Raw genomic sequence first — 24,916 nt, 5'->3', positions numbered from 1 at the left:
AGCTCTGAACATAGCAGGGCTCTATCACTCTATGTAAAGCACTGAACATGGCAGGGCTCGATCACTCTACTCTAGGCTCTGAACGTATGAGGTCTCTATCACTCTACTCAAGGCTCTGAATATGGCAGGGCTTTATCACTCTACTCAAAGCTCTGAACGTATGAGGTCTATATCACTCTACTCAAGGCTCTGAATATGGCAGGGCTCTATCACTCTACTCAAAGCTCTGAATATGGCAGGGCTCTATCACTCTACTCAAAGCTCTGAACATGGCAGGGCTCTATCACTCTACTCAAAGCTCTGAACATGACAGGGCTCTATCGCTCTACTCAAAGCTCTGAATATGGCAGGGCTCTATCACTCTACTCAAAGCTCTGAACATGGCAGGGCTCTATCACTATACTCAAAGCTCTGAATATGGCATGGCTCTATCACTCTACTCAAGGCTCTGAACGTAGGAGTGCTCTATCACTCTACTCAAAGCTCTGAACATGGCAGGGCTCTATCACTATACTCAAAGCTCTGAACATGGCAGGGCTCTATCACTCTACTCAAAGTTCTGAATATGGCAGGGCTCTATCACTCTACTCAAAGCTCTGAATATGGCAGGGCTCTATCACTCTACTCAAAGCTCTGAATATGGCAGGGCTCTATCACTCTACTCAAAGCTCTGAACGTAGGAAGGCTCTATCACTCTACTCAAGGCTCTGAACATGGCAGGGCTTGATCACTCTACTCAAGGCTCTGAACGTACGAGGTCTCTATCACTCTACTCATGGCTCTGAACATGGCAGGGCTCTATCACTCTACTCAAGGCTCTGAATATGGCAGGGCTCTATCACTCTACTTCAAGCTCTGAACATTGCAGGGCTTTATCACTCTATTCAAATCTCTGAATATGGCAGGGCTCTATCACTCTACTCAAAGCACTGAACATGGCAGGGCTCGGTCACTCTACTCAAAGCTCTGAATATGGCAGGGCTCTATCACTCTACTCAAAGCTCTGAACATGGCTGGGCTCTATCACTCTACTCAAAGCACTGAACATGGCAGGGCTCTATCACTCTACTCAAAGCTCTGAACATGGCAGGGCTCGGTCACTCTACTCAAAGCTCTGAACATGTCAGGGCTCTATCACTCTACTCAAAGCTCTGAACATGGCAGGGCTCTATCACTCTGCTCAAAGCTCTGAACATGGCAGGGCTCTATCACTCTACTCAAAGCTCTGAATATGGCAGGGCTCTATCACTCTACTCAAAGCTCTGAACATGGCAGGGCTCTATCACTCTACTCAACGCTCTGAATGTAGGAGGGCTCCATAACTCTACTCAAAGCTCTGAACATGGCAGCGCTCTATCACTCTACTCAAAACTCTGAACATGGCAGGGCTCTATCACTCTATACAAAGCTCTGAACATGGCAGGGCTCTATCACTCTACTCAAGGCGCTGTACATTGCAGGGCTCTATCACTCTACTCAAAGCTCTGAACATGGCAGGGATCTATCACTATACGCAAAGTTCTAAACATGGCAGGGCTCTATCACTCTACTCAAAGCTCTGAACATGGCAAGGCTCTATCACTCTACTCAAAGCTCTGAATATGGAAGGGCTCTATCACTCTACTCAAAGCTCTAAACATGGCAGGGCTCTATCACTCTACTCAAAGCTCTGAATATGGCAGAGCTCTATCACTATACTCAAAGCTCTGAATATGGCATGGCTCTATCACTCTACTCAAAGCTCTGAACATAGCAGGGCTCTATCACTCTATGTAAAGCACTGAACATGGCAGGGCTCTATCGCTCTACTCAAAGCTCTGAATATGGCAGGGCTCTATCACTCTACTCAAAGCTCTAAACATGGCAGGGCTCTATCACTCTACTCAAAGCTCTGAATATGGCAGAGCTCTATCACTATACTCAAAGCTCTGAATATGGCATGGCTCTATCACTCTACTCAAAGCTCTGAACATAGCAGGGCTCTATCACTCTATGTAAAGCACTGAACATGGCAGGGCTCTATCGCTCTACTCAAAGCTCTGAATATGGCAGGGCTCTATCGCTCTACTCAAAGCTCTGAATATGGCAGGGCTCTATCGCTCTACTCAAAGCTCTGAATATGGCATGGCTCTATCACTCTACTCAAAGCTCTGAACATAGCAGGGCTCTATCACTCTATGTAAAGCACTGAACATGGCAGGGCTCGATCACTCTACTCAAGGCTCTGAACGTATGAGGTCTCTATCACTCTACTCAAGGCTCTGAATATGGCAGGGCTTTATCACTCTACTCAAAGCTCTGAACGTATGAGGTCTATATCACTCTACTCAAGGCTCTGAATATGGCAGGGCTCTATCACTCTACTCAAAGCTCTGAATATGGCAGGGCTCTATCACTCTACTCTAAGCTCTGAACATGGCAGGGCTCTATCACTCTACTCAAAGCTCTGAACATGACAGGGCTCTATCGCTCTACTCAAAGCTCTGAATATGGCAGGGCTCTATCACTCTACTCAAAGCTCTGAACATGGCAGGGCTCTATCACTATACTCAAAGCTCTGAATATGGCAGGGCTCTATCACTCAACTCAAGGCTCTGAACGTAGGAGTGCTCTATCACTCTACTCAAAGTTCTGAATATGGCAGGGCTCTATCACTCTACTCAAAGCTCTGAATATGGCAGGGCTCTATCACTCTACTCAAAGCTCTGAATATGGCAGGGCTCTATCACTCTACTCAAAGCTCTGAACGTAGGAAGGCTCTATCACTCTACTCAAGGCTCTGAACATGGCAGGGCTTGATCACTCTACTCAAGGCTCTGAACGTACGAGGTCTCTATCACTCTACTCATGGCTCTGAACATGGCAGGGCTCTATCACTCTACTCAAGGCTCTGAATATGGCAGGGCTCTATCACTCTACTTCAAGCTCTGAACATTGCAGGGCTTTATCACTCTATTCAAATCTCTGAATATGGAAGGGCTCTATCACTCTACTCAAAGCTCTGAACATGGCTGGGCTCTATCACTCTACTCAAAGCACTGAACATGGCAGGGCTCGGTCACTCTACTCAAAGCTCTGAACATGGCAGGGCTCTATCACTCTACTCAAAGCTCTGAACATGGCTGGGCTCTATCACTCTACTCAAAGCACTGAACATGGCAGGGCTCTATCACTCTACTCAAAGCTCTGAACATGGCAGGGCTCTATCACTCTACTCAAAGCTCTGAACATGGCAGGGCTCTATCACTCTACTCAAAGATCTGAACATGGCAGGGCTCTTTCACTCTATTCAAGGCTCTGAATATGCCAGGGCTCTATCACTCTACTCAAAGCTCTGAACATGGCAGGGCTCGGTCACTCTACTCAAAGCTCTGAACATGTCAGGGCTCTATCACTCTACTCAAAGCTCTGAACATGGCAGGGCTCTATCACTCTACTCAAAGCTCTGAACATGGCAGGGCTCTATCACTCTACTCAAAGCTCTGAATATGGCAGGGCTCTATCACTCTACTCAAAGCTCTGAACATGGCAGGGCTCTATCACTCTACTCAACGCTCTGAATGTAGGAGGGCTCCATAACTCTACTCAAAGCTCTGAACATGGCAGGGCTCTATCACTCTACTCAAAGCTCTGAACATGGCAGGGCTCTATCACTCTACTCAAAGCTCTGAATATGGCAGGGCTCTATCACTATACTCAAAGCTCGGAATATGGCAGGGCTCTATCACTCTATACAAAGTTCTGAACATGGCAGGGCTCTATCACTCTACTCAAAGCTCTGAATATGGGAGGGCTCTATCACTCTACTCAAAGCTCAGGACATGGCAGGGCTCTATCACTCTACTCAAAGCTCTGAACAAGGCAGGGCACTATCACTCTACTCAAAGCTCTGAACATGGCAGGGCTCTATCACTCTACTCAAAGCTCTGAACATGGCAGGGCTCTAGTACTCTACTCAAAGCTCTGAACCTGGCAGGGCTCGATCACTCTACTCAAAGCTCTGAACATGGCAGGGCTCTATCACTCTACTCAAAGCTCTGAACATGGCAGGGCTCTATCACTCTACTCAAAGCTCTGAACATGGCAGGGCTCTATCACTTTACTCAAAGCTATGAACATGGCAAGGATCTATCTCTCTACTCAAAGCTCAGAACATGGCAGGGCTCTATCGCTCTATGCAAAGCTCTGAACATTGCAGGGCTCTATCCCTCTACTCAAAGTTCTGAACATGGCAGCGCTCTATCACTCTACTCAAAGCTCTGAACATGGCAGGGCTCTATCACTCTATACAAAGCTCTGAACATGGCAGGGCTCTATCACTCTACTCAAGGCGCTGTACATGGCAGGGCTCTATCACTCTACTCAAAGCTCTGAACATGGCAGGGATCTATCACTATACGCAAAGTTCTAAACATGGCAGGGCTCTATCACTCCACTCAAAGCTCTGAACATGGCAAGGCTCTATCACTCTACTCAAAACTCTGAATATGGCAGGGCTCTATCACTCTACTCAAAGCTCTAAACATGGCAGGGCTCTATCACTCTACTCAAAGCTCTGAATATGGCAGAGCTCTATCACTATACTCAAAGCTCTGAATATGGCATGGCTCTATCACTCTACTCAAAGCTCTGAACATAGCAGGGCTCTATCACTCTATGTAAAGCACTGAACATGGCAGGGCTCGATCACTCTACTCAAGGCTCTGAACGTATGAGGTCTCTATCACTCTACTCAAGGCTCTGAATATGGCAGGGCTTTATCACTCTACTCAAGGCTCTGAACGTATGAGGTCTCTATCACTCTACTCAAGGCTCTGAATATGGCAGGGCTCTATCACTCTACTCAAAGCTCTGAATATGGCAGGGCTCTATCACTCTACTCAAAGCTCTGAACATGGCAGGGCTCTATCACTCTACTCAAAGCTCTGAACATGACAGGGCTCTATCGCTCTACTCAAAGCTCTGAACATGGCAGGGCTCTATCACTCTACTCAAAGCTCTGAACATGGCAGGGCTCTATCACTATACTCAAAGCTCTGAATATGGCAGGGCTCTATCACTCTACTCAAGGCTCTGAACGTAGGAGTGCTCTATCACTCTACTCAAAGCTCTGAACATGGCAGGGCTCTATCACTATACTCAAAGCTCTGAACATGGCAGGGCTCTATCACTCTACTCAAAGCTCTGAATATGGCAGGGCTCTATCACTCTACTCAAAGCTCTGAATATGGTAGGGCTCTATCACTCTACTCAAAGCTCTGAACGTAGGAAGGCTCTATCACTCTATTCAAGGCTCTGAACATGGCAGGGCTTGATCACTCTACTCAAGGCTCTGAACGTACGAGGTCTCTATCACTCTACTCAAGGCTCTGAACATGGCAGGGCTCTATCACTCTATTCAAGGCTCTGAATATGGCAGGGCTCTATCACTCTACTTCAAGCTCTGAACATTGCAGGGCTTTATCACTCTATTCAAATCTCTGAATATGGCAGGGCTCTATCACTCTACTCAAAGCTCTGAACATGGCTGGGCTCTATCACTCTACTCAAAGCACTGAACATGGCAGGGCTCGGTCACTCTACTCAAAGCTCTGAACATGGCAGGGCTCTATCACTCTACTCAAAGCTCTGAACATGGCTGGGCTCTATCACTCTACTCAAAGCACTGAACATGGCAGGGCTCTATCACTCTACTCAAAGCTCTGAACATGGCAGGGCTCTATCACTCTACTCAAAGCTCTGAACATGACAGGGCTCTATCACTCTACTCAAAGATCTGAACATGGCAGGGCTCTTTCACTCTATTCAAGGCTCTGAATATGCCAGGGCTCTATCACTCTACTCAAAGCTCTGAACATGGCAGGGCTCGGTCACTCTACTCAAAGCTCTAAACATGGCAGGGCTCTATCACTCTACTCAAAGCTCTGAACATGGCTGGGCTCTATCACTCTACTCAAAGCACTGAACATGGCAGGGCTCTATCACTCTACTCAAAGCTCTGAACATGGCAGGGCTCTATCACTCTACTCAAAGCTCTGAACATGGCAGGGCTCTATCACTCTACTCAAAGATCTGAACATGGCAGGGCTCTTTCACTCTATTCAAGGCTCTGAATATGCCAGGGCTCTATCACTCTACTCAAAGCTCTGAACATGGCAGGGCTCGGTCACTCTACTCAAAGCTCTGAACATGTCAGGGCTCTATCACTCTACTCAAAGCTCTGAACATGGCAGGGCTCTATCACTCTACTCAAAGCTCTGAACATGGCAGGGCTCTATCACTCTACTCAAAGCTCTGAATATGGCAGGGCTCTATCACTCTACTCAAAGCTCTGAATATGGCAGGGCTCTATCACTATACTCAAAGCTCTGAATATGGCAGGGCTCTATCACTCTATACAAAGTTCTGAACATGGCAGGGCTCTATCACTCTACTCAAAGCTCTGAATATGGGAGGGCTCTATCACTCTACTCAAAGCTCAGGACATGGCAGGGCTCTATCACTCTACTCAAAGCTCTGAACATGGCAGGGCACTATCACTCTACTCAAGGCTCTGAACGTAGGAGTGCTCTATCACTCTACTCAAAGCTCTGAACATGGCAGGGCTCTATCACTATACTCAAAGCTCTGAACATGGCAGGGCTCTATCACTCTACTCAAAGTTCTGAATATGGCAGGGCTCTATCACTCTACTCAAAGCTCTGAATATGGCAGGGCTCTATCACTCTACTCAAAGCTCTGAATATGGCAGGGCTCTATCACTCTACTCAAAGCTCTGAACGTAGGAAGGCTCTATCACTCTACTCAAGGCTCTGAACATGGCAGGGCTTGATCACTCTACTCAAGGCTCTGAACGTACGAGGTCTCTATCACTCTACTCATGGCTCTGAACATGGCAGGGCTCTATCACTCTACTCAAGGCTCTGAATATGGCAGGGCTCTATCACTCTACTTCAAGCTCTGAACATTGCAGGGCTTTATCACTCTATTCAAATCTCTGAATATGGCAGGGCTCTATCACTCTACTCAAAGCTCTGAACATGGCTGGGCTCTATCACTCTACTCAAAGCACTGAACATGGCAGGGCTCGGTCACTCTACTCAAAGCTCTGAACATGGCAGGGCTCTATCACTCTACTCAAAGCTCTGAACATGGCTGGGCTCTATCACTCTACTCAAAGCACTGAACATGGCAGGGCTCTATCACTCTACTCAAAGCTCTGAACATGGCAGGGCTCTATCACTCTACTCAAAGCTCTGAACATGGCAGGGCTCTATCACTCTACTCAAAGATCTGAACATGGCAGGGCTCTTTCACTCTATTCAAGGCTCTGAATATGCCAGGGCTCTATCACTCTACTCAAAGCTCTGAACATGGCAGGGCTCGGTCACTCTACTCAAAGCTCTGAACATGTCAGGGCTCTATCACTCTACTCAAAGCTCTGAACATGGCAAGGCTCTATCACTCTACTCAAAGCTCTGAACATGGCAGGGCTCTATCACTCTACTCAAAGCTCTGAATATGGCAGGGCTCTATCACTCTACTCAAAGCTCTGAATATGGCAGGGCTCTATCACTATACTCAAAGCTCTGAATATGGCAGGGCTCTATCACTCTATACAAAGTTCTGAACATGGCAGGGCTCTATCACTCTACTCAAAGCTCTGAATATGGGAGGGCTCTATCACTCTACTCAAAGCTCAGGACATGGCAGGGCTCTATCACTCTACTCAAAGCTCTGAACATGGCAGGGCACTATCACTCTACTCAAATCTCTGACCATGGCAGGGCTCTATCACTCTACTCAAAGCTCTGAACATGGCAGGGCTCTATCACTATGCTCAAAGCTCTGAATATGGCAGAGCTCTATCACTCTATACAAAGTTCTGAACATGGCAGGGCTCTATCACTCTACTCAAAGCTCTGAATATGGGAGGGCTCTATCACTCTACTCAAAGCTCTGAGCATGGCAGGGCTCTATTACTCTACTCAAAGCTCTGAACCTAGCAGGGCTCGATCACTCTACTCAAAGCTCTGAACATGGCAGGGCTCTATCACTCTACTCAAAGCTCTGAACATGGCAGGGCTCTATCACTCTACTCAAAGCTCTGAACATGGCAGGGCTCTATCACTTTACTCAAAGCTATGAACATGGCAGGGATCTATCTCTCTACTCAAAGCTCAGAACATGGCAGGGCTCTATCGCTCTATGCAAAGCTCTGAACATTGCAGGGCTCTATCCCTCTACTCAAAGCTCTGAACATGGCAGCGCTCTATCACTCTACTCAAAGCTCTGAACATGGCAGGGCTCTATCACTCTATACAAAGCTCTGAACATGGCAGGGCTCTATCACTCTACTCAAGGCGCTGTACATGGCAGGGCTCTATCACTCTACTCAAAGCTCTGAACATGGCAGGGATCTATCACTATACGCAAAGTTCTAAACATGGCAGGGCTCTATCACTCGACTCAAAGCTCTGAACATGGCAAGGCTCTATCACTCTACTCAAAGCTCTGAATATGGAAGGGCTCTATCACTCTACTCAAAGCTCTAAACATGGCAGGGCTCTATCACTCTACTCAAAGCTCTGAATATGGCAGAGCTCTATCACTATACTCAAAGCTCTGAATATGGCATGGCTCTATCACTCTACTCAAAGCTCTGAACATAGCAGGGCTCTATCACTCTATGTAAAGCACTGAACATGGCAGGGCTCGATCACTCTACTCAAGGCTCTGAACGTATGAGGTCTCTATCACTCTACTCAAGGCTCTGAATATGGCAGGGCTTTATCACTCTACTCAAAGCTCTGAACGTATGAGGTCTATATCACTCTACTCAAGGCTCTGAATATGGCAGGGCTCTATCACTCTACTCAAAGCTCTGAATATGGCAGGGCTCTATCACTCTACTCAAACCTCTGAACATGGCAGGGCTCTATCACTCTACTCAAAGCTCTGAACATGACAGGGCTCTATCGCTCTACTCAAAGCTCTGAATATGGCAGGGCTCTATCACTCTACTCAAAGCTCTGAACATGGCAGGGCTCTATCACTATACTCAAAGCTCTGAATATGGCAGGGCTCTATCACTCTACTCAAGGCTCTGAACGTAGGAGTGCTCTATCACTATACTCAAAGCTCTGAACATGGCAGGGCTCTATCACTCTACTCAAAGTTCTGAATATGGCAGGGCTCTATCACTCTACTCAAAGCTCTGAATATGGCAGGGCTCTATCACTCTACTCAAAGCTCTGAACGTAGGAAGGCTCTATCACTCTACTCAAGGCTCTGAACATGGCAGGGCTTGATCACTCTACTCAAGGCTCTGAACGTACGAGGTCTCTATCACTCTACTCATGGCTCTGAACATGGCAGGGCTCTATCACTCTACTCAAGGCTCTGAATATGGCAGGGCTCTATCACTCTACTTCAAGCTCTGAACATTGCAGGGCTTTATCACTCTACTCAAAGCTCTGAACATGGCAGGGCTCTATCACTCTACTCAAACCTCTGAACATGGCAGGGCTCGGTCACTCTACTCAAAGCTCTGAACATGTCAGGGCTCTATCACTCTACTCAAAGCTCTGAACATGGCAGGGCTCTATCACTCTACTCAAAGCTCTGAACATGGCAGGGCTCTATCACTCTACTCAAAGCTCTGAATATGGCAGGGCTCTATCACTCTACTCAAAGCTCTGAATATGGCAGGGCTCTATCACTATACTCAAAGCTCTGAATATGGCAGGGCTCTATCACTCTATACAAAGTTCTGAACATGGCAGGGCTCTATCACTCTACTCAAAGCTCTGAATATGGGAGGGCTCTATCACTCTACTCAAAGCTCAGGACATGGCAGGGCTCTATCACTCTACTCAAAGCTCTGAACATGGCAGGGCACTATCACTCTACTCAAGGCTCTGAACGTAGGAGTGCTCTATCACTCTACTCAAAGCTCTGAACATGGCAGGGCTCTATCACTATACTCAAAGCTCTGAACATGGCAGGGCTCTATCACTCTACTCAAAGTTCTGAATATGGCAGGGCTCTATCACTCTACTCAAAGCTCTGAATATGGCAGGGCTCTATCACTCTACTCAAAGCTCTGAATATGGCAGGGCTCTATCACTCTACTCAAAGCTCTGAACGTAGGAAGGCTCTATCACTCTACTCAAGGCTCTGAACATGGCAGGGCTTGATCACTCTACTCAAGGCTCTGAACGTACGAGGTCTCTATCACTCTACTCATGGCTCTGAACATGGCAGGGCTCTATCACTCTACTCAAGGCTCTGAATATGGCAGGGCTCTATCACTCTACTTCAAGCTCTGAACATTGCAGGGCTTTATCACTCTATTCAAATCTCTGAATATGGCAGGGCTCTATCACTCTACTCAAAGCTCTGAACATGGCTGGGCTCTATCACTCTACTCAAAGCACTGAACATGGCAGGGCTCGGTCACTCTACTCAAAGCTCTGAACATGGCAGGGCTCTATCACTCTACTCAAAGCTCTGAACATGGCTGGGCTCTATCACTCTACTCAAAGCACTGAACATGGCAGGGCTCTATCACTCTACTCAAAGCTCTGAACATGGCAGGGCTCTATCACTCTACTCAAAGCTCTGAACATGGCAGGGCTCTATCACTCTACTCAAAGATCTGAACATGGCAGGGCTCTTTCACTCTATTCAAGGCTCTGAATATGCCAGGGCTCTATCACTCTACTCAAAGCTCTGAACATGGCAGGGCTCGGTCACTCTACTCAAAGCTCTGAACATGTCAGGGCTCTATCACTCTACTCAAAGCTCTGAACATGGCAGGGCTCTATCACTCTACTCAAAGCTCTGAACATGGCAGGGCTCTATCACTCTACTCAAAGCTCTGAATATGGCAGGGCTCTATCACTCCACTCAAAGCTCTGAATATGGCAGGGCTCTATCACTATACTCAAAGCTCTGAATATGGCAGGGCTCTATCACTCTATACAAAGTTCTGAACATGGCAGGGCTCTATCACTCTACTCAAAGCTCTGAATATGGGAGGGCTCTATCACTCTACTCAAAGCTCAGGACATGGCAGGGCTCTATCACTCTACTCAAAGCTCTGAACATGGCAGGGCACTATCACTCTACTCAAATCTCTGACCATGGCCGGGCTCTATCACTCTACTCAAAGCTCTGAACATGGCAGGGCTCTATCACTATGCTCAAAGCTCTGAATATGGCAGGGCTCTATCACTCTATACAAAGTTCTGAACATGGCAGGGCTCTATCACTCTACTCAAAGCTCTGAATATGGGAGGGCTCTATCACTCTACTCAAAGCTCTGAGCATGGCAGGGCTCTATTACTCTACTCAAAGCTCTGAACCTAGCAGGGCTCGATCACTCTACTCAAAGCTCTGAACATGGCAGGGCTCTATCACTCTACTCAAAGCTCTGAACATGGCAGGGCTCTATCACTCTACTCAAAGCTCTGAACATGGCAGGGCTCTATCACTTTACTCAAAGCTATGAACATGGCAGGGATCTATCTCTCTACTCAAAGCTCAGAACATGGCAGGGCTCTATCGCTCTATGCAAAGCTCTGAACATTGCAGGGCTCTATCCCTCTACTCAAAGCTCTGAACATGGCAGGGCTCTATCACTCTATACAAAGCTCTGAACATGGCAGGGCTCTATCACTCTACTCAAGGCGCTGTACATGGCAGGGCTCTATCACTCTACTCAAAGCTCTGAACATGGCAGGGATCTATCACTATACGCAAAGTTCTAAACATGGCAGGGCTCTATCACTCGACTCAAAGCTCTGAACATGGCAAGGCTCTATCACTCTACTCAAAGCTCTGAATATGGAAGGGCTCTATCACTCTACTCAAAGCTCTAAACATGGCAGGGCTCTATCACTCTACTCAAAGCTCTGAATATGGCAGAGCTCTATCACTATACTCAAAGCTCTGAATATGGCATGGCTCTATCACTCTACTCAAAGCTCTGAACATAGCAGGGCTCTATCACTCTATGTAAAGCACTGAACATGGCAGGGCTCGATCACTCTACTCAAGGCTCTGAACGTATGAGGTCTCTATCACTCTACTCAAGGCTCTGAATATGGCAGGGCTTTATCACTCTACTCAAAGCTCTGAATGTATGAGGTCTATATCACTCTACTCAAGGCTCTGAATATGGCAGGGCTCTATCACTCTACTCAAAGCTCTGAATATGGCAGGGCTCTATCACTCTACTCAAACCTCTGAACATGGCAGGGCTCTATCACTCTACTCAAAGCTCTGAACATGACAGGGCTCTATCGCTCTACTCAAAGCTCTGAATATGGCAGGGCTCTATCACTCTACTCAAAGCTCTGAACATGGCAGGGCTCTATCACTATACTCAAAGCTCTGAATATGGCAGGGCTCTATCACTCTACTCAAGGCTCTGAACGTAGGAGTGCTCTATCACTCTACTCAAAGCTCTGAACATGGCAGGGCTCTATCACTATACTCAAAGCTCTGAACATGGCAGGGCTCTATCACTCTACTCAAAGTTCTGAATATGGCAGGGCTCTATCACTCTACTCAAAGCTCTGAATATGGCAGGGCTCTATCACTCTACTCAAAGCTCTGAACGTAGGAAGGCTCTATCACTCTACTCAAGGCTCTGAACATGGCAGGGCTTGATCACTCTACTCAAGGCTCTGAACGTACGAGGTCTCTATCACTCTACTCATGGCTCTGAACATGGCAGGGCTCTATCACTCTACTCAAGGCTCTGAATATGGCAGGGCTCTATCACTCTACTTCAAGCTCTGAACATTGCAGGGCTTTATCACTCTATTCAAATCTCTGAATATGGCAGGGCTCTATCACTCTACTCAAAGCTCTGAACATGGCTGGGCTCTATCACTCTACTCAAAGCACTGAACATGGCAGGGCTCGGTCACTCTACTCAAAGCTCTGAACATGGCAGGGCTCTATCACTCTACTCAAAGCTCTGAACATGGCTGGGCTCTATCACTCTACTCAAAGCACTGAACATGGCAGGGCTCTATCACTCTACTCAAAGCTCTGAACATGGCAGGGCTCTATCACTCTACTCAAAGCTCTGAACATGGCAGGGCTCTATCACTCTACTCAAAGATCTGAACATGGCAGGGCTCTTTCACTCTATTCAAGGCTCTGAATATGCCAGGGCTCTATCACTCTACTCAAAGCTCTGAACATGGCAGGGCTCGGTCACTCTACTCAAAGCTCTGAACATGTCAGGGCTCTATCACTCTACTCAAAGCTCTGAACATGGCAGGGCTCTATCACTCTACTCAAAGCTCTGAACATGGCAGGGCTCTATCACTCTACTCAAAGCTCTGAATATGGCAGGGCTCTATCACTCTACTCAAAGCTCTGAACATGGCAGGGCTCTATCACTCTACTCAACGCTCTGAATGTAGGAGGGCTCCATAACTCTACTCAAAGCTCTGAACATGGCAGGGCTCTATCACTCTACTCAAAGCTCTGAACATGGCAGGGCTCTATCACTCTACTCAAAGCTCTGAATATGGCAGGGCTCTATCACTATACTCAAAGCTCGGAATATGGCAGGGCTCTATCACTCTATACAAAGTTCTGAACATGGCAGGGCTCTATCACTCTACTCAAAGCTCTGAATATGGGAGGGCTCTATCACTCTACTCAAAGCTCAGGACATGGCAGGGCTCTATCACTCTACTCAAAGCTCTGAACAAGGCAGGGCACTATCACTCTACTCAAAGCTCTGAACATGGCAGGGCTCTATCACTCTACTCAAAGCTCTGAACATGGCAGGGCTCTAGTACTCTACTCAAAGCTCTGAACCTGGCAGGGCTCGATCACTCTACTCAAAGCTCTGAACATGGCAGGGCTCTATCACTCTACTCAAAGCTCTGAACATGGCAGGGCTCTATCACTCTACTCAAAGCTCTGAACATGGCAGGGCTCTATCACTTTACTCAAAGCTATGAACATGGCAGGGATCTATCTCTCTACTCAAAGCTCAGAACATGGCAGGGCTCTATCGCTCTATGCAAAGCTCTGAACATTGCAGGGCTCTATCCCTCTACTCAAAGTTCTGAACATGGCAGCGCTCTATCACTCTACTCAAAGCTCTGAACATGGCAGGGCTCTATCACTCTATACAAAGCTCTGAACATGGCAGGGCTCTATCACTCTACTCAAGGCGCTGTACATGGCAGGGCTCTATCACTCTACTCAAAGCTCTGAACATGGCAGGGATCTATCACTATACGCAAAGTTCTAAACATGGCAGGGCTCTATCACTCTACTCAAAGCTCTGAACATGGCAAGGCTCTATCACTCTACTCAAAACTCTGAATATGGCAGGGCTCTATCACTCTACTCAAAGCTCTAAACATGGCAGGGCTCTATCACTCTACTCAAAGCTCTGAATATGGCAGAGCTCTATCACTATACTCAGAGCTCTGAATATGGCATGGCTCTATCACTCTACTCAAAGCTCTGAACATAGCAGGGCTCTATCACTCTATGTAAAGCACTGAACATGGCAGGGCTCGATCACTCTACTCAAGGCTCTGAACGTATGAGGTCTCTATCACTCTACTCAAGGCTCTGAATATGGCAGGGCTTTATCACTCTACTCAAAGCTCTGAACGTATGAGGTCTATATCACTCTACTCAAGGCTCTGAATATGGCAGGGCTCTATCACTCTACTCAAAGCTCTGAATATGGCAGGGCTCTATCACTCTACTCAAAGCTCTGAACATGGCAGGGCTCTATCACTCTACTCAAAGCTCTGAACATGACAGGGCTCTATCGCTCTACTCAAAGCTCTGAACATGGCAGGGCTCTATCACTCTACTCAAAGCTCTGAACATGGCAGGGCTCTATCACTATACTCAAAGCTCTGAATATGGCAGGGCTCTATCACTCTACTCAAGGCTCTGAACGTAGGAGTGCTCTATCACTCTACTCAAAGCTCTGAACATGGCAGGGCTCTATCACTATACTCAAAGCTCTGAACATGGCAGGGCTCTATCACTCTACTCAAAGTTCTGAATATGGCAGGGCTCTATCACTCTACTCAAAGCTCTGAATATGGCAGGGCTCTATCACTCTACTCAAAGCTCTGAATATGGCAGGGCTCTATCACTCTACTCAAAGCTCTGAACGTAGGAAGGCTCTATCACTCTATTCAAGGCTCTGAACATGGCAGGGCTTGATCACTCTACTCAAGGCTCTGAACGTACGAGGTCTCTATCACTCTACTCAAGGCTCTGAACATGGCAGGGCTCTATCACTCTATTCAAGGCTCTGAATATGGCAGGGCTCTATCACTCTACTTCAAGCTCTGAACATTGCAGGGCTTTATCACTCTATTCAAATCTCTGAATATGGCAGGGCTCTATCACTCTACTCAAAGCTCTGAACATGGCTGGGCTCTATCACTCTACTCAAAGCACTGAGCATGGCAGGGCTCGGTCACTCTACTCAAAGCTCTGAACATGGCAGGGCTCTATCACTCTACTCAAAGCTCTGAACATGGCTGGGCTCTATCACTCTACTCAAAGCACTGAACATGGCAGGGCTCTATCACTCTACTCAAAGCTCTGAACATGGCAGGGCTCGGTCACTCTACTCAAAGATCTGAACATGGCAGGGCTCTTTCACTCTATTCAAGGCTCTGAATATGTCAGGGCTCTATCACTCTACTCAAAGCTCTGAACATGGCAGGGTGCGGTCACTCTACTCAAAGCTCTGAACATGGCTGGGCTCTATCACTCTACTCAAAGCTCTGAACATGTCAGGGTTCTATCACTCTACTCAAAGCTCTGAACATGGCAGGGCTCTATCACTCTACTCAAAGCTCTGAATATGGCAGGGCTCTATCACTCTACTCAAAGCTCTGAACATGGCAGGGCTCTATCACTCTACCCAACGCTCTGAATGTTGGAGGTCTCCATAACTCTACTCAAAGCTCTGAACATGGCAGGGCTCTATCACTCTACTCAAAGCTCTGAACATGGCAGGGCTCTATCACTCTACTCAAAGCTCTGAATATGGCAGGGCTCTATCACTATACTCAAAGCTCTGAATATGGCAGGGCTCTATCACTCTATACAAAGTTCTGAACATGGCAGGGTTCTATCACTCTACTCAAAGCTCTGAATATGGGAGGGCTCTATCACTCTACTCAAAGCTCTGAACATGGCAGGGCTCTATCACTTTACTCAAAGCTATGAACATGGCAGGGATCTATCTCTCTACTCAAAGCTCAGAACATGGCAGGGCTCTATCGCTCTATGCAAAGCTCTGAACATTGCAGGGCTCTATCCCTCTACTCAAAGCTCTGAACATGGCAGCGCTCTATCACTCTACTCAAAGCTCTGAACATGGCAGGGCTCTATCACTCAATACAAAGCTCTGAACATGGCAGGGCTCTATCACTCTACTCAAGGTGCTGTACATGGCAGGGCTCTATCACTCTACTCAAAGCTCTGAACATGGCAGGGATCTATCACTATACGCAAAGCTCTGAATATGGCAGGGCTCTATCACTCTACTCAAAGCTCTGAACATGGCAGGGCTCTATCACTCTACTCAAAGCTCTGAATATGGCAGAGCTCTATCACTATACTCAAAGCTCTGAATATGGCATGGCTCTATCACTCTACTCAAAGCTCTGAACATAGCAGGGCCCTATCACTCTATGTAAAGCACTGAACATGGCAGGGCTCGATCACTCTACTCAAGGCTCTGAACGTATGAGGTCTCTATCACTCTACTCAAGGCTCTGAATATGGCAGGGCTCTATCACTCTACTTCAAGCTCTGAACATTGCAGGGCTTTATCACTCTATTCAAATCTCTGAATATGGCAGGGCTCTATCTCTCTACTCAAAGCTCTGAACATGGCTGGGCTCTATCACTCTACTCAAAGCACTGAACATGGCAGGGCTCGGTCACTCTACTCAAAGCTCTGAACATGGCAGGGCTCTATCACTCTACTCAAAGCTCTGAACATGGCTGGGCTCTATCACTCTACTCAAAGCACTGAACGTGGCAGGGCTCTATCACTCTACTCAAAGCTCTGAACATGGCAGGGCTCTATCACTCTACTCAAAGCTCTGAACATGGCAGGGCTCTATCACTCTACTCAAAGATCTGAACATGGCAGGGCTCTTTCACTCTATTCAAGGCTCTGAATATGCCAGGGCTCTATCACTCTACTCAAAGCTCTGAACATGGCAGGGCTCGGTCACTCTACTCAAAGCTCTGAACATGTCAGGGCTCTATCACTCTACTCAAAGCTCTGAACATGGCAGGGTGCGGTCACTCTACTCAAAGCTCTGAACATGGCAGGGCTCTATCACTCTACTCAAAGCTCTGAACATGTCAGGGCTCTATCACTCTACTCAAAGCTCTGAACATGGCAGGGCTCTTTCACTCTACTCAAAGCTCTGAACATGGCAGGGCTCTATCACTCTACTCAAAGCTCTGAATATGGCAGGGCTCTATCACTCTACTCAAAGCTCTGAACATGGCAGGGCTCTATCACTCTACCCAACGCTCTGAATGTTGGAGGTCTCCATAACTCTACTCAAAGCTCTGAACATGGCAGGGCTCTATCACGCTACTCAAAGCTCTGAACATGACAGGGCTCTATCACTCTACTCAAAGCTCTGAATATGGCAGGGCTCTATCACTATACTCAAAGCTCTGAATATGGCAGGGCTCTATCACTCTATACAAAGTTCTGAACATGGCAGGGCTCTATCACTCTACTCAAAGCTCTGAATATGGGAGGGCTCTATCACTCTACTCAAAGCTCAGGACATGGCAGGGCTCTATCACTCTACTCAAAGCTCTGAACATGGCAGGGCACTATCACTCTACTCAAAGCTCTGAACATGGCAGGGCTCTATCACTCTACTCAAAGCTCTGAACATGGCAGGGCTCTATCACTTTACTCAAAGCTCAGAATATGGCAGGGCTCTATCACTCTACTCAAAGCTCTGAACATGGCAGGGCTCTATTACTCTACTCAAAGCTCTGAACCTGGCAGGGCTCGATCACTCTACTCAAAGCTCTGAACATGGCAGGGCTCTATCACTCTACTCAAAGCTCTGAACATGGCAGGGCTCTATCACTCTACTCAAAGCTCTGAACATGGCAGGGCTCTATCACTTTACTCAAAGCTATGAACATGGCAGGGATCTATCTCTCTACTCAAAGCTCAGAACATGGCAGGGCTCTATCGCTCTATGCAAAGCTCTGAACATTGCAGGGCTCTATCCCTCTACTCAAAGCTCTGAACATGGCAGCGCTCTATCACTCTACTCAAAGCTCTGAACATGGCAGGGCTCTATCACTCTATACAAAGCTCTGAACATGGCAGGGCTCTATCACTCTACTCTAGGTGCTGTACATGGCAGGGCTCTATCACTCTACTCAAAGCTCTGAACATGGCAGGGATCTATCACTATACGCAAAGTTCTAAACATGGCAGGGCTCTATCACTCTACTCAAAGCTCTGAACATGGCAGGGCTCTATCACTCTACTCAAAGCTCTGAATATGGCAGGGCTCTATCACTCTACTCAAAGTTCTGAACATGGCAGGGCTCTATCACTCTACTCAAAGCTCTGAATATGGCAGAGCTCTATCACTATACTCAAAGCTCTGAATATGGCATGGCTCTATCACTCTACTCAAAGCTCTGAACATAGCAGGGCTCTATCACTCTATGTAAAGCACTGAACATGGCAGGGCTCGATCACTCTACTCAAGGCTCTGAACGTATGAGGTCTCTATCACTCTACTCAAGGCTCTGAATATGGCAGGGCTTAATCACTCTACTCAAAGCTCTGAACGTATGAGGTCTATATCACTCTACTCAAGGCTCTGAATATGGCAGGGCTCTATCACTACTCAAAGCTCTGAATATGGCAGGGCTCTATCACTCTACTCAAAGCTCTGAACATGGCAGGGCTCTATCACTCTACTCAAAGCTCTGAACATGACAGGGCTCTATCGCTCTACTCAAAGCTCTGAATATGGCAGGGCTCTATCACTCTACTCAAAGCTCTGAATAGGGGAGGGCTCTATCACTCTATGTAAAGCACTGAACATGGCAGGGCTCGATCACTCTACTCAAGGCTCTGAACGTATGAGGTCTCTATCACTCTACTCAAGGCTCTGAATATGGCAGGGCTCTATCACTCTACTTCAAGCTCTGAACATTGCAGGGCTTTATCACTCTATTCAAATCTCTGAATATGGCAGGGCTCTATCTCTCTACTCAAAGCTCTGAACATGGCTGGGCTCTATCACTCTACTCAAAGCACTGAACATGGCAGGGCTCGGTCACTCTACTCAAAGCTCTGAACATGGCAGGGCTCTATCACTCTACTCAAAGCTCTGAACATGGCTGGGCTCTATCACTCTACTCAAAGCACTGAACGTGGCAGGGCTCTATCACTCTACTCAAAGCTCTGAACATGGCAGGGCTCTATCACTCTACTCAAAGCTCTGAACATGGCAGGGCTCTATCACTCTACTCAAAGATCTGAACATGGCAGGGCTCTTTCACTCTATTCAAGGCTCTGAATATGCCAGGGCTCTATCACTCTACTCAAAGCTCTGAACATGGCAGGGCTCGGTCACTCTACTCAAAGCTCTGAACATGTCAGGGCTCTATCACTCTACTCAAAGCTCTGAACATGGCAGGGTGCGGTCACTCTACTCAAAGCTCTGAACATGGCAGGGCTCTATCACTCTACTCAAAGCTCTGAACATGTCAGGGCTCTATCACTCTACTCAAAGCTCTGAACATGGCAGGGCTCTTTCACTCTACTCAAAGCTCTGAACATGGCAGGGCTCTATCACTCTACTCAAAGCTCTGAATATGGCAGGGCTCTATCACTCTACTCAAAGCTCTGAACATGGCAGGGCTCTATCACTCTACCCAACGCTCTGAATGTTGGAGGTCTCCATAACTCTACTCAAAGCTCTGAACATGGCAGGGCTCTATCACGCTACTCAAAGCTCTGAACATGACAGGGCTCTATCACTCTACTCAAAGCTCTGAATATGGCAGGGCTCTATCACTATACTCAAAGCTCTGAATATGGCAGGGCTCTATCACTCTATACAAAGTTCTGAACATGGCAGGGCTCTATCACTCTACTCAAAGCTCTGAATATGGGAGGGCTCTATCACTCTACTCAAAGCTCAGGACATGGCAGGGCTCTATCACTCTACTCAAAGCTCTGAACATGGCAGGGCACTATCACTCTACTCAAAGCTCTGAACATGGCAGGGCTCTATCACTCTACTCAAAGCTCTGAACATGGCAGGGCTCTATCACTTTACTCAAAGCTCAGAATATGGCAGGGCTCTATCACTCTACTCAAAGCTCTGAACATGGCAGGGCTCTATTACTCTACTCAAAGCTCTGAACCTGGCAGGGCTCGATCACTCTACTCAAAGCTCTGAACATGGCAGGGCTCTATCACTCTACTCAAAGCTCTGAACATGGCAGGGCTCTATCACTCTACTCAAAGCTCTGAACATGGCAGGGCTCTATCACTTTACTCAAAGCTATGAACATGGCAGGGATCTATCTCTCTACTCAAAGCTCAGAACATGGCAGGGCTCTATCGCTCTATGCAAAGCTCTGAACATTGCAGGGCTCTATCCCTCTACTCAAAGCTCTGAACATGGCAGCGCTCTATCACTCTACTCAAAGCTCTGAACATGGCAGGGCTCTATCACTCTATACAAAGCTCTGAACATGGCAGGGCTCTATCACTCTACTCTAGGTGCTGTACATGGCAGGGCTCTATCACTCTACTCAAAGCTCTGAACATGGCAGGGATCTATCACTATACGCAAAGTTCTAAACATGGCAGGGCTCTATCACTCTACTCAAAGCTCTGAACATGGCAGGGCTCTATCACTCTACTCAAAGCTCTGAATATGGCAGGGCTCTATCACTCTACTCAAAGTTCTGAACATGGCAGGGCTCTATCACTCTACTCAAAGCTCTGAATATGGCAGAGCTCTATCACTATACTCAAAGCTCTGAATATGGCATGGCTCTATCACTCTACTCAAAGCTCTGAACATAGCAGGGCTCTATCACTCTATGTAAAGCACTGAACATGGCAGGGCTCGATCACTCTACTCAAGGCTCTGAACGTATGAGGTCTCTATCACTCTACTCAAGGCTCTGAATATGGCAGGGCTTAATCACTCTACTCAAAGCTCTGAACGTATGAGGTCTATATCACTCTACTCAAGGCTCTGAATATGGCAGGGCTCTATCACTACTCAAAGCTCTGAATATGGCAGGGCTCTATCACTCTACTCAAAGCTCTGAACATGGCAGGGCTCTATCACTCTACTCAAAGCTCTGAACATGACAGGGCTCTATCGCTCTACTCAAAGCTCTGAATATGGCAGGGCTCTATCACTCTACTCAAAGCTCTGAATAGGGGAGGGCTCTATCACCCTACTCAAAGCTCTGAACATGGCAGGGCTCTATCACTATACTCAAAGCTCTGAATATGGCAGGGCTCTATCACTCTACTCAAGGCTCTGAACGTAGGAGTGCTCTATCACTCTACTCAAAGCTCTGAACATGGCAGGGCTCTATCACTATACTCAAAGCTCTGAACATGGCAGGGCTCTATCACTCTACTCAAAGTTCTGAATATGGCAGGGCTCTATCACTCTACTCAAAGCTCTGAATATGGCAGGGCTCTATCACTCTACTCAAAGCTCTGAATATGGCAGGGCTCTATCACTCTACTCAAAGCTCTGAACGTAGGAAGGCTCTATCACTCTACTCAAGGCTCTGAACATGGCAGGGCTTGATCACTCTACTCAAGGCTCTGAACGTACGAGGTCTCTATCACTCTACTCAAGGCTCTGAACATGGCAGGGCTCTATCACTCTATTCAAGGCTCTGAATATGGCAGGGCTCTATCACTCTACTTCAAGCTCTGAACATTGCAGGGCTTTATCACTCTATTCAAATCTCTGAATATGGCAGGGCTCTATCACTCTACTCAAAGCTCTGAACATGGCAGGGCTCGGTCACTCTACTCAAAGCTCTGAACATGGCAGGGCTCTATCATTCTACTCAAAGCTCTGAACATGGCTGGGCTCTATCACTCTACTCAAAGCACTGAACATGGCAGGGCTCTATCACTCTACTCAAAGCTCTGAACATGGCAGGGCTCTATCACTCTACTCAAAGCTCTGAACATGGCAGGGCTCTATCACTCTACTCAAAGATCTTAACATGGCAGGGCTCTTTCACTCTATTCAAGGCTCTGAATATGCCAGGGCTCTATCACTCTACTCAAAGCTCTGAACATGGCAGGGCTCGGTCACTCTACTCAAAGCTCTGAACATGTCAGGGCTCTATCACTCTACTCAAAGCTCTGAACATGGCTGGGTGCGGTCACTCTACTCGAAGCTCTGAACATGGCAGGGCTCTATCACTCTACTCAAAGCTCTGAACATGTCAGGGCTCTATCACTCTACTCAAAGCTCTGAACATGGCCGGGCTCTATCACTCTACTCAAAGCACTGAACATGGCAGGGCTCTATCACTCTACTCAAAGCTCTGAACATGGCAGGGTGCGGTCACTCTACTCAAAGCTCTGAACATGGCAGGGCTCTATCACTCTACTCAAAGCACTGAACATGGCAGGGCTCTATCACTCTACTCAAAGCTCTGAACATGTCAGGGCTCTATCACTCTACTCAAAGCTCTGAACATGGCAGGGTGCGGTCACTCTACTCAAAGCTCTGAACATGACAGGGCTCTATCACTCTACTCAAAGCACTGAACATGGCAGGGCTCTATCACTCTACTCAAAGCTCTGAACATGTCAGGGCTCTATCACTCTACTCAAACCTCTGAACATGGCAGGGTGCGGTCACTCTACTCAAAGCTCTGAACATGGCAGGGCTCTATCACTCTACTCAAAGCTCTGAACATGGCAGGGCTCTATCACTCTACTCAAGGCTCTGAACATGGCAGGGTTTTATCACTCTACTCAAAGCTCTGAACGTATGAGGTCTCTACCACTCTACTCGAGGCTCTGAATATGGCAGGGCTCTATTGCTCTACTCAAGGCTGTCAATGTGGGAGGGTTCTATTACTCTACTCAAGGCTCTGAACGTTTCCCCTTGCTCTGGCACTAAATTTAGCTGCCTAGCACCAATGCAGGCACCCTTGCACCACAGTGCAAGGGTGTCTGCATTGTAGGGGAAGATTGTTTATGTGCAGGAAGGTCTCCAATCTTTAAATAGTGTTTTGTAACTTCTATGTGTACGGCTTAATGCCGTATATTTAAGCAGCGTCAGAAAATAATGGGTGTTGCGGTGTTGTGGTGGAATGCCCACAGCAACACCCATTGCCCTCCCCTTTCATGCTAAATACAGCGTGAAAGTGTGCCTCATTCACAAGGTGGCGCTAAGCCACGTTAAGTGGCTTAACGCCATAGTGTAATAAGGCAAAGCCCGTATCACCACCACAGTGTCCAAATAGGTGATGCTCCCATGCCGATAGGGGCTTCTAAATATGCCCCTGAGTGTGTCAGGCCTCCAGCAATAGATGTAAGTCTGTGAACATGCCAGTGCTTTGTGGCACCACGTAAAGCTCTGAATGGCAGGTTCTGTTAGTATATCAAGTATATAAGTAGGTCAGGGCCCCGTTGATAAATGTAAGACTCCAAATAGGGAGTGCTCTGTCATTCTATGTAGGGTTATCAGCTGTGGTGGCTGCATCTGAACGGAGGTGCTGGGGTGGGGGAGGGCTTAAAAAAACATCTACATCAACTTACCTGTTTTGCTGCCACCTGTCCTCCGTCTTCTTGTCTTCTTCCCGACTGATGCCTGCAGCCTGCACCGGAAGCACCCAGTCTTCCTGGCTCTGGCAGCCAATCACGATGCTGCAGGAGCTGAACAGGGGCTCATAATGTTGTTAAGCCAATCAGACCTCCATATCATAAACTAACTGTGACAGATCTCAGCTAAATTCAACTGAAAGATGCATTTTCATTGCAGGCACTGACGTTCATGCTTTATAATGGCTCAGGGAAGCAGCCCAGATACAGCCAGGGATGTGATCTATGGTTGTTTAGAAGAACTGGCTGGCCAAGAGTTCAAGCTTTTCAAAACGTGGCTACAAGACTCCGCTGTGGAACCTGGACAGGTAAAGATCCCAAGATCACGGCTTGAAAATGCCGACCGCATGGATACCGCGAAGACTATGATTCAATATTACAGGGATCAAACAGCCACTGAGATCACACGACAAGTATTGAAGAAAATTCCTAGAAACGACCTTGTGCAGAGATGTAAGTACCCAGATGTTGTACTGTGTGTCTTGGAGCTCAGCAATGTGTTCCTGTCGAGCTCAGAATACAAAATGTGTGAATTGAAATCCCTTGTTCAGGGGCACGTTGGGGCTTTTCTCCCATTGAACCCTCCTAAGAGCAAATTACACCAGCATAAATAAGCAACAAGGCCTTCTCAGGTGGAGCACAACTGTTGTGTCATGTGTGAGGTTGAGTTATATTAGGTTATGTTGCGTTGTGTTGTTTCATCTAGGTGTGTAAAGTGTGTTTGTAACTCCTCATCTCAGGAGTGATGGGTAAAGTTCACTTCACAAGAATTCAGCATTTCAATGACATGACAAGATGAAGGGGTCGTGGGGGTGGCGGCGATGTATCTGCTGTTAGCTAAGACGTTTTACTGTTCATTAGCTGTCTGACCGATCAATAGAAGAGGAATATTATTTACTCTATGTGGATACATAGCAGAGATGGGCGGAGACAGAGAATAAACACTACTTTTCACCTGAAATATAGTATAGTGTTTACACCAAG

General features: G+C 47.2%; 1 protein-coding gene across 1 annotated transcript in view; it reads left to right on the top strand.

Annotated features, from left to right (window-relative positions):
* LOC144823427 (lysozyme g-like) overlaps positions 1–24,916 on the top strand; it is a 249,141-nt gene that overhangs the window by 120,224 nt on the left and 104,001 nt on the right. Inside the window, exon 2 of the mRNA XM_078681972.1 lies at positions 24,093–24,240. Coding sequence (XP_078538098.1) covers positions 24,105–24,240 — 136 coding nt within the window. The 5' untranslated portion in view covers positions 24,093–24,104. The remainder of the gene's footprint in view (positions 1–24,092; positions 24,241–24,916) is intronic.

The sequence above is a fragment of the Lissotriton helveticus genome, chromosome 1_1 (genome assembly GCF_964261635.1).
Source record: "Lissotriton helveticus chromosome 1_1, aLisHel1.1, whole genome shotgun sequence".
In the NCBI taxonomy this organism is placed as follows: Eukaryota; Metazoa; Chordata; class Amphibia; order Caudata; family Salamandridae; genus Lissotriton; species Lissotriton helveticus.
Note: the sequence above shows the minus strand (reverse complement) of the source record. Positions and strands in the feature narration are given on the sequence as shown.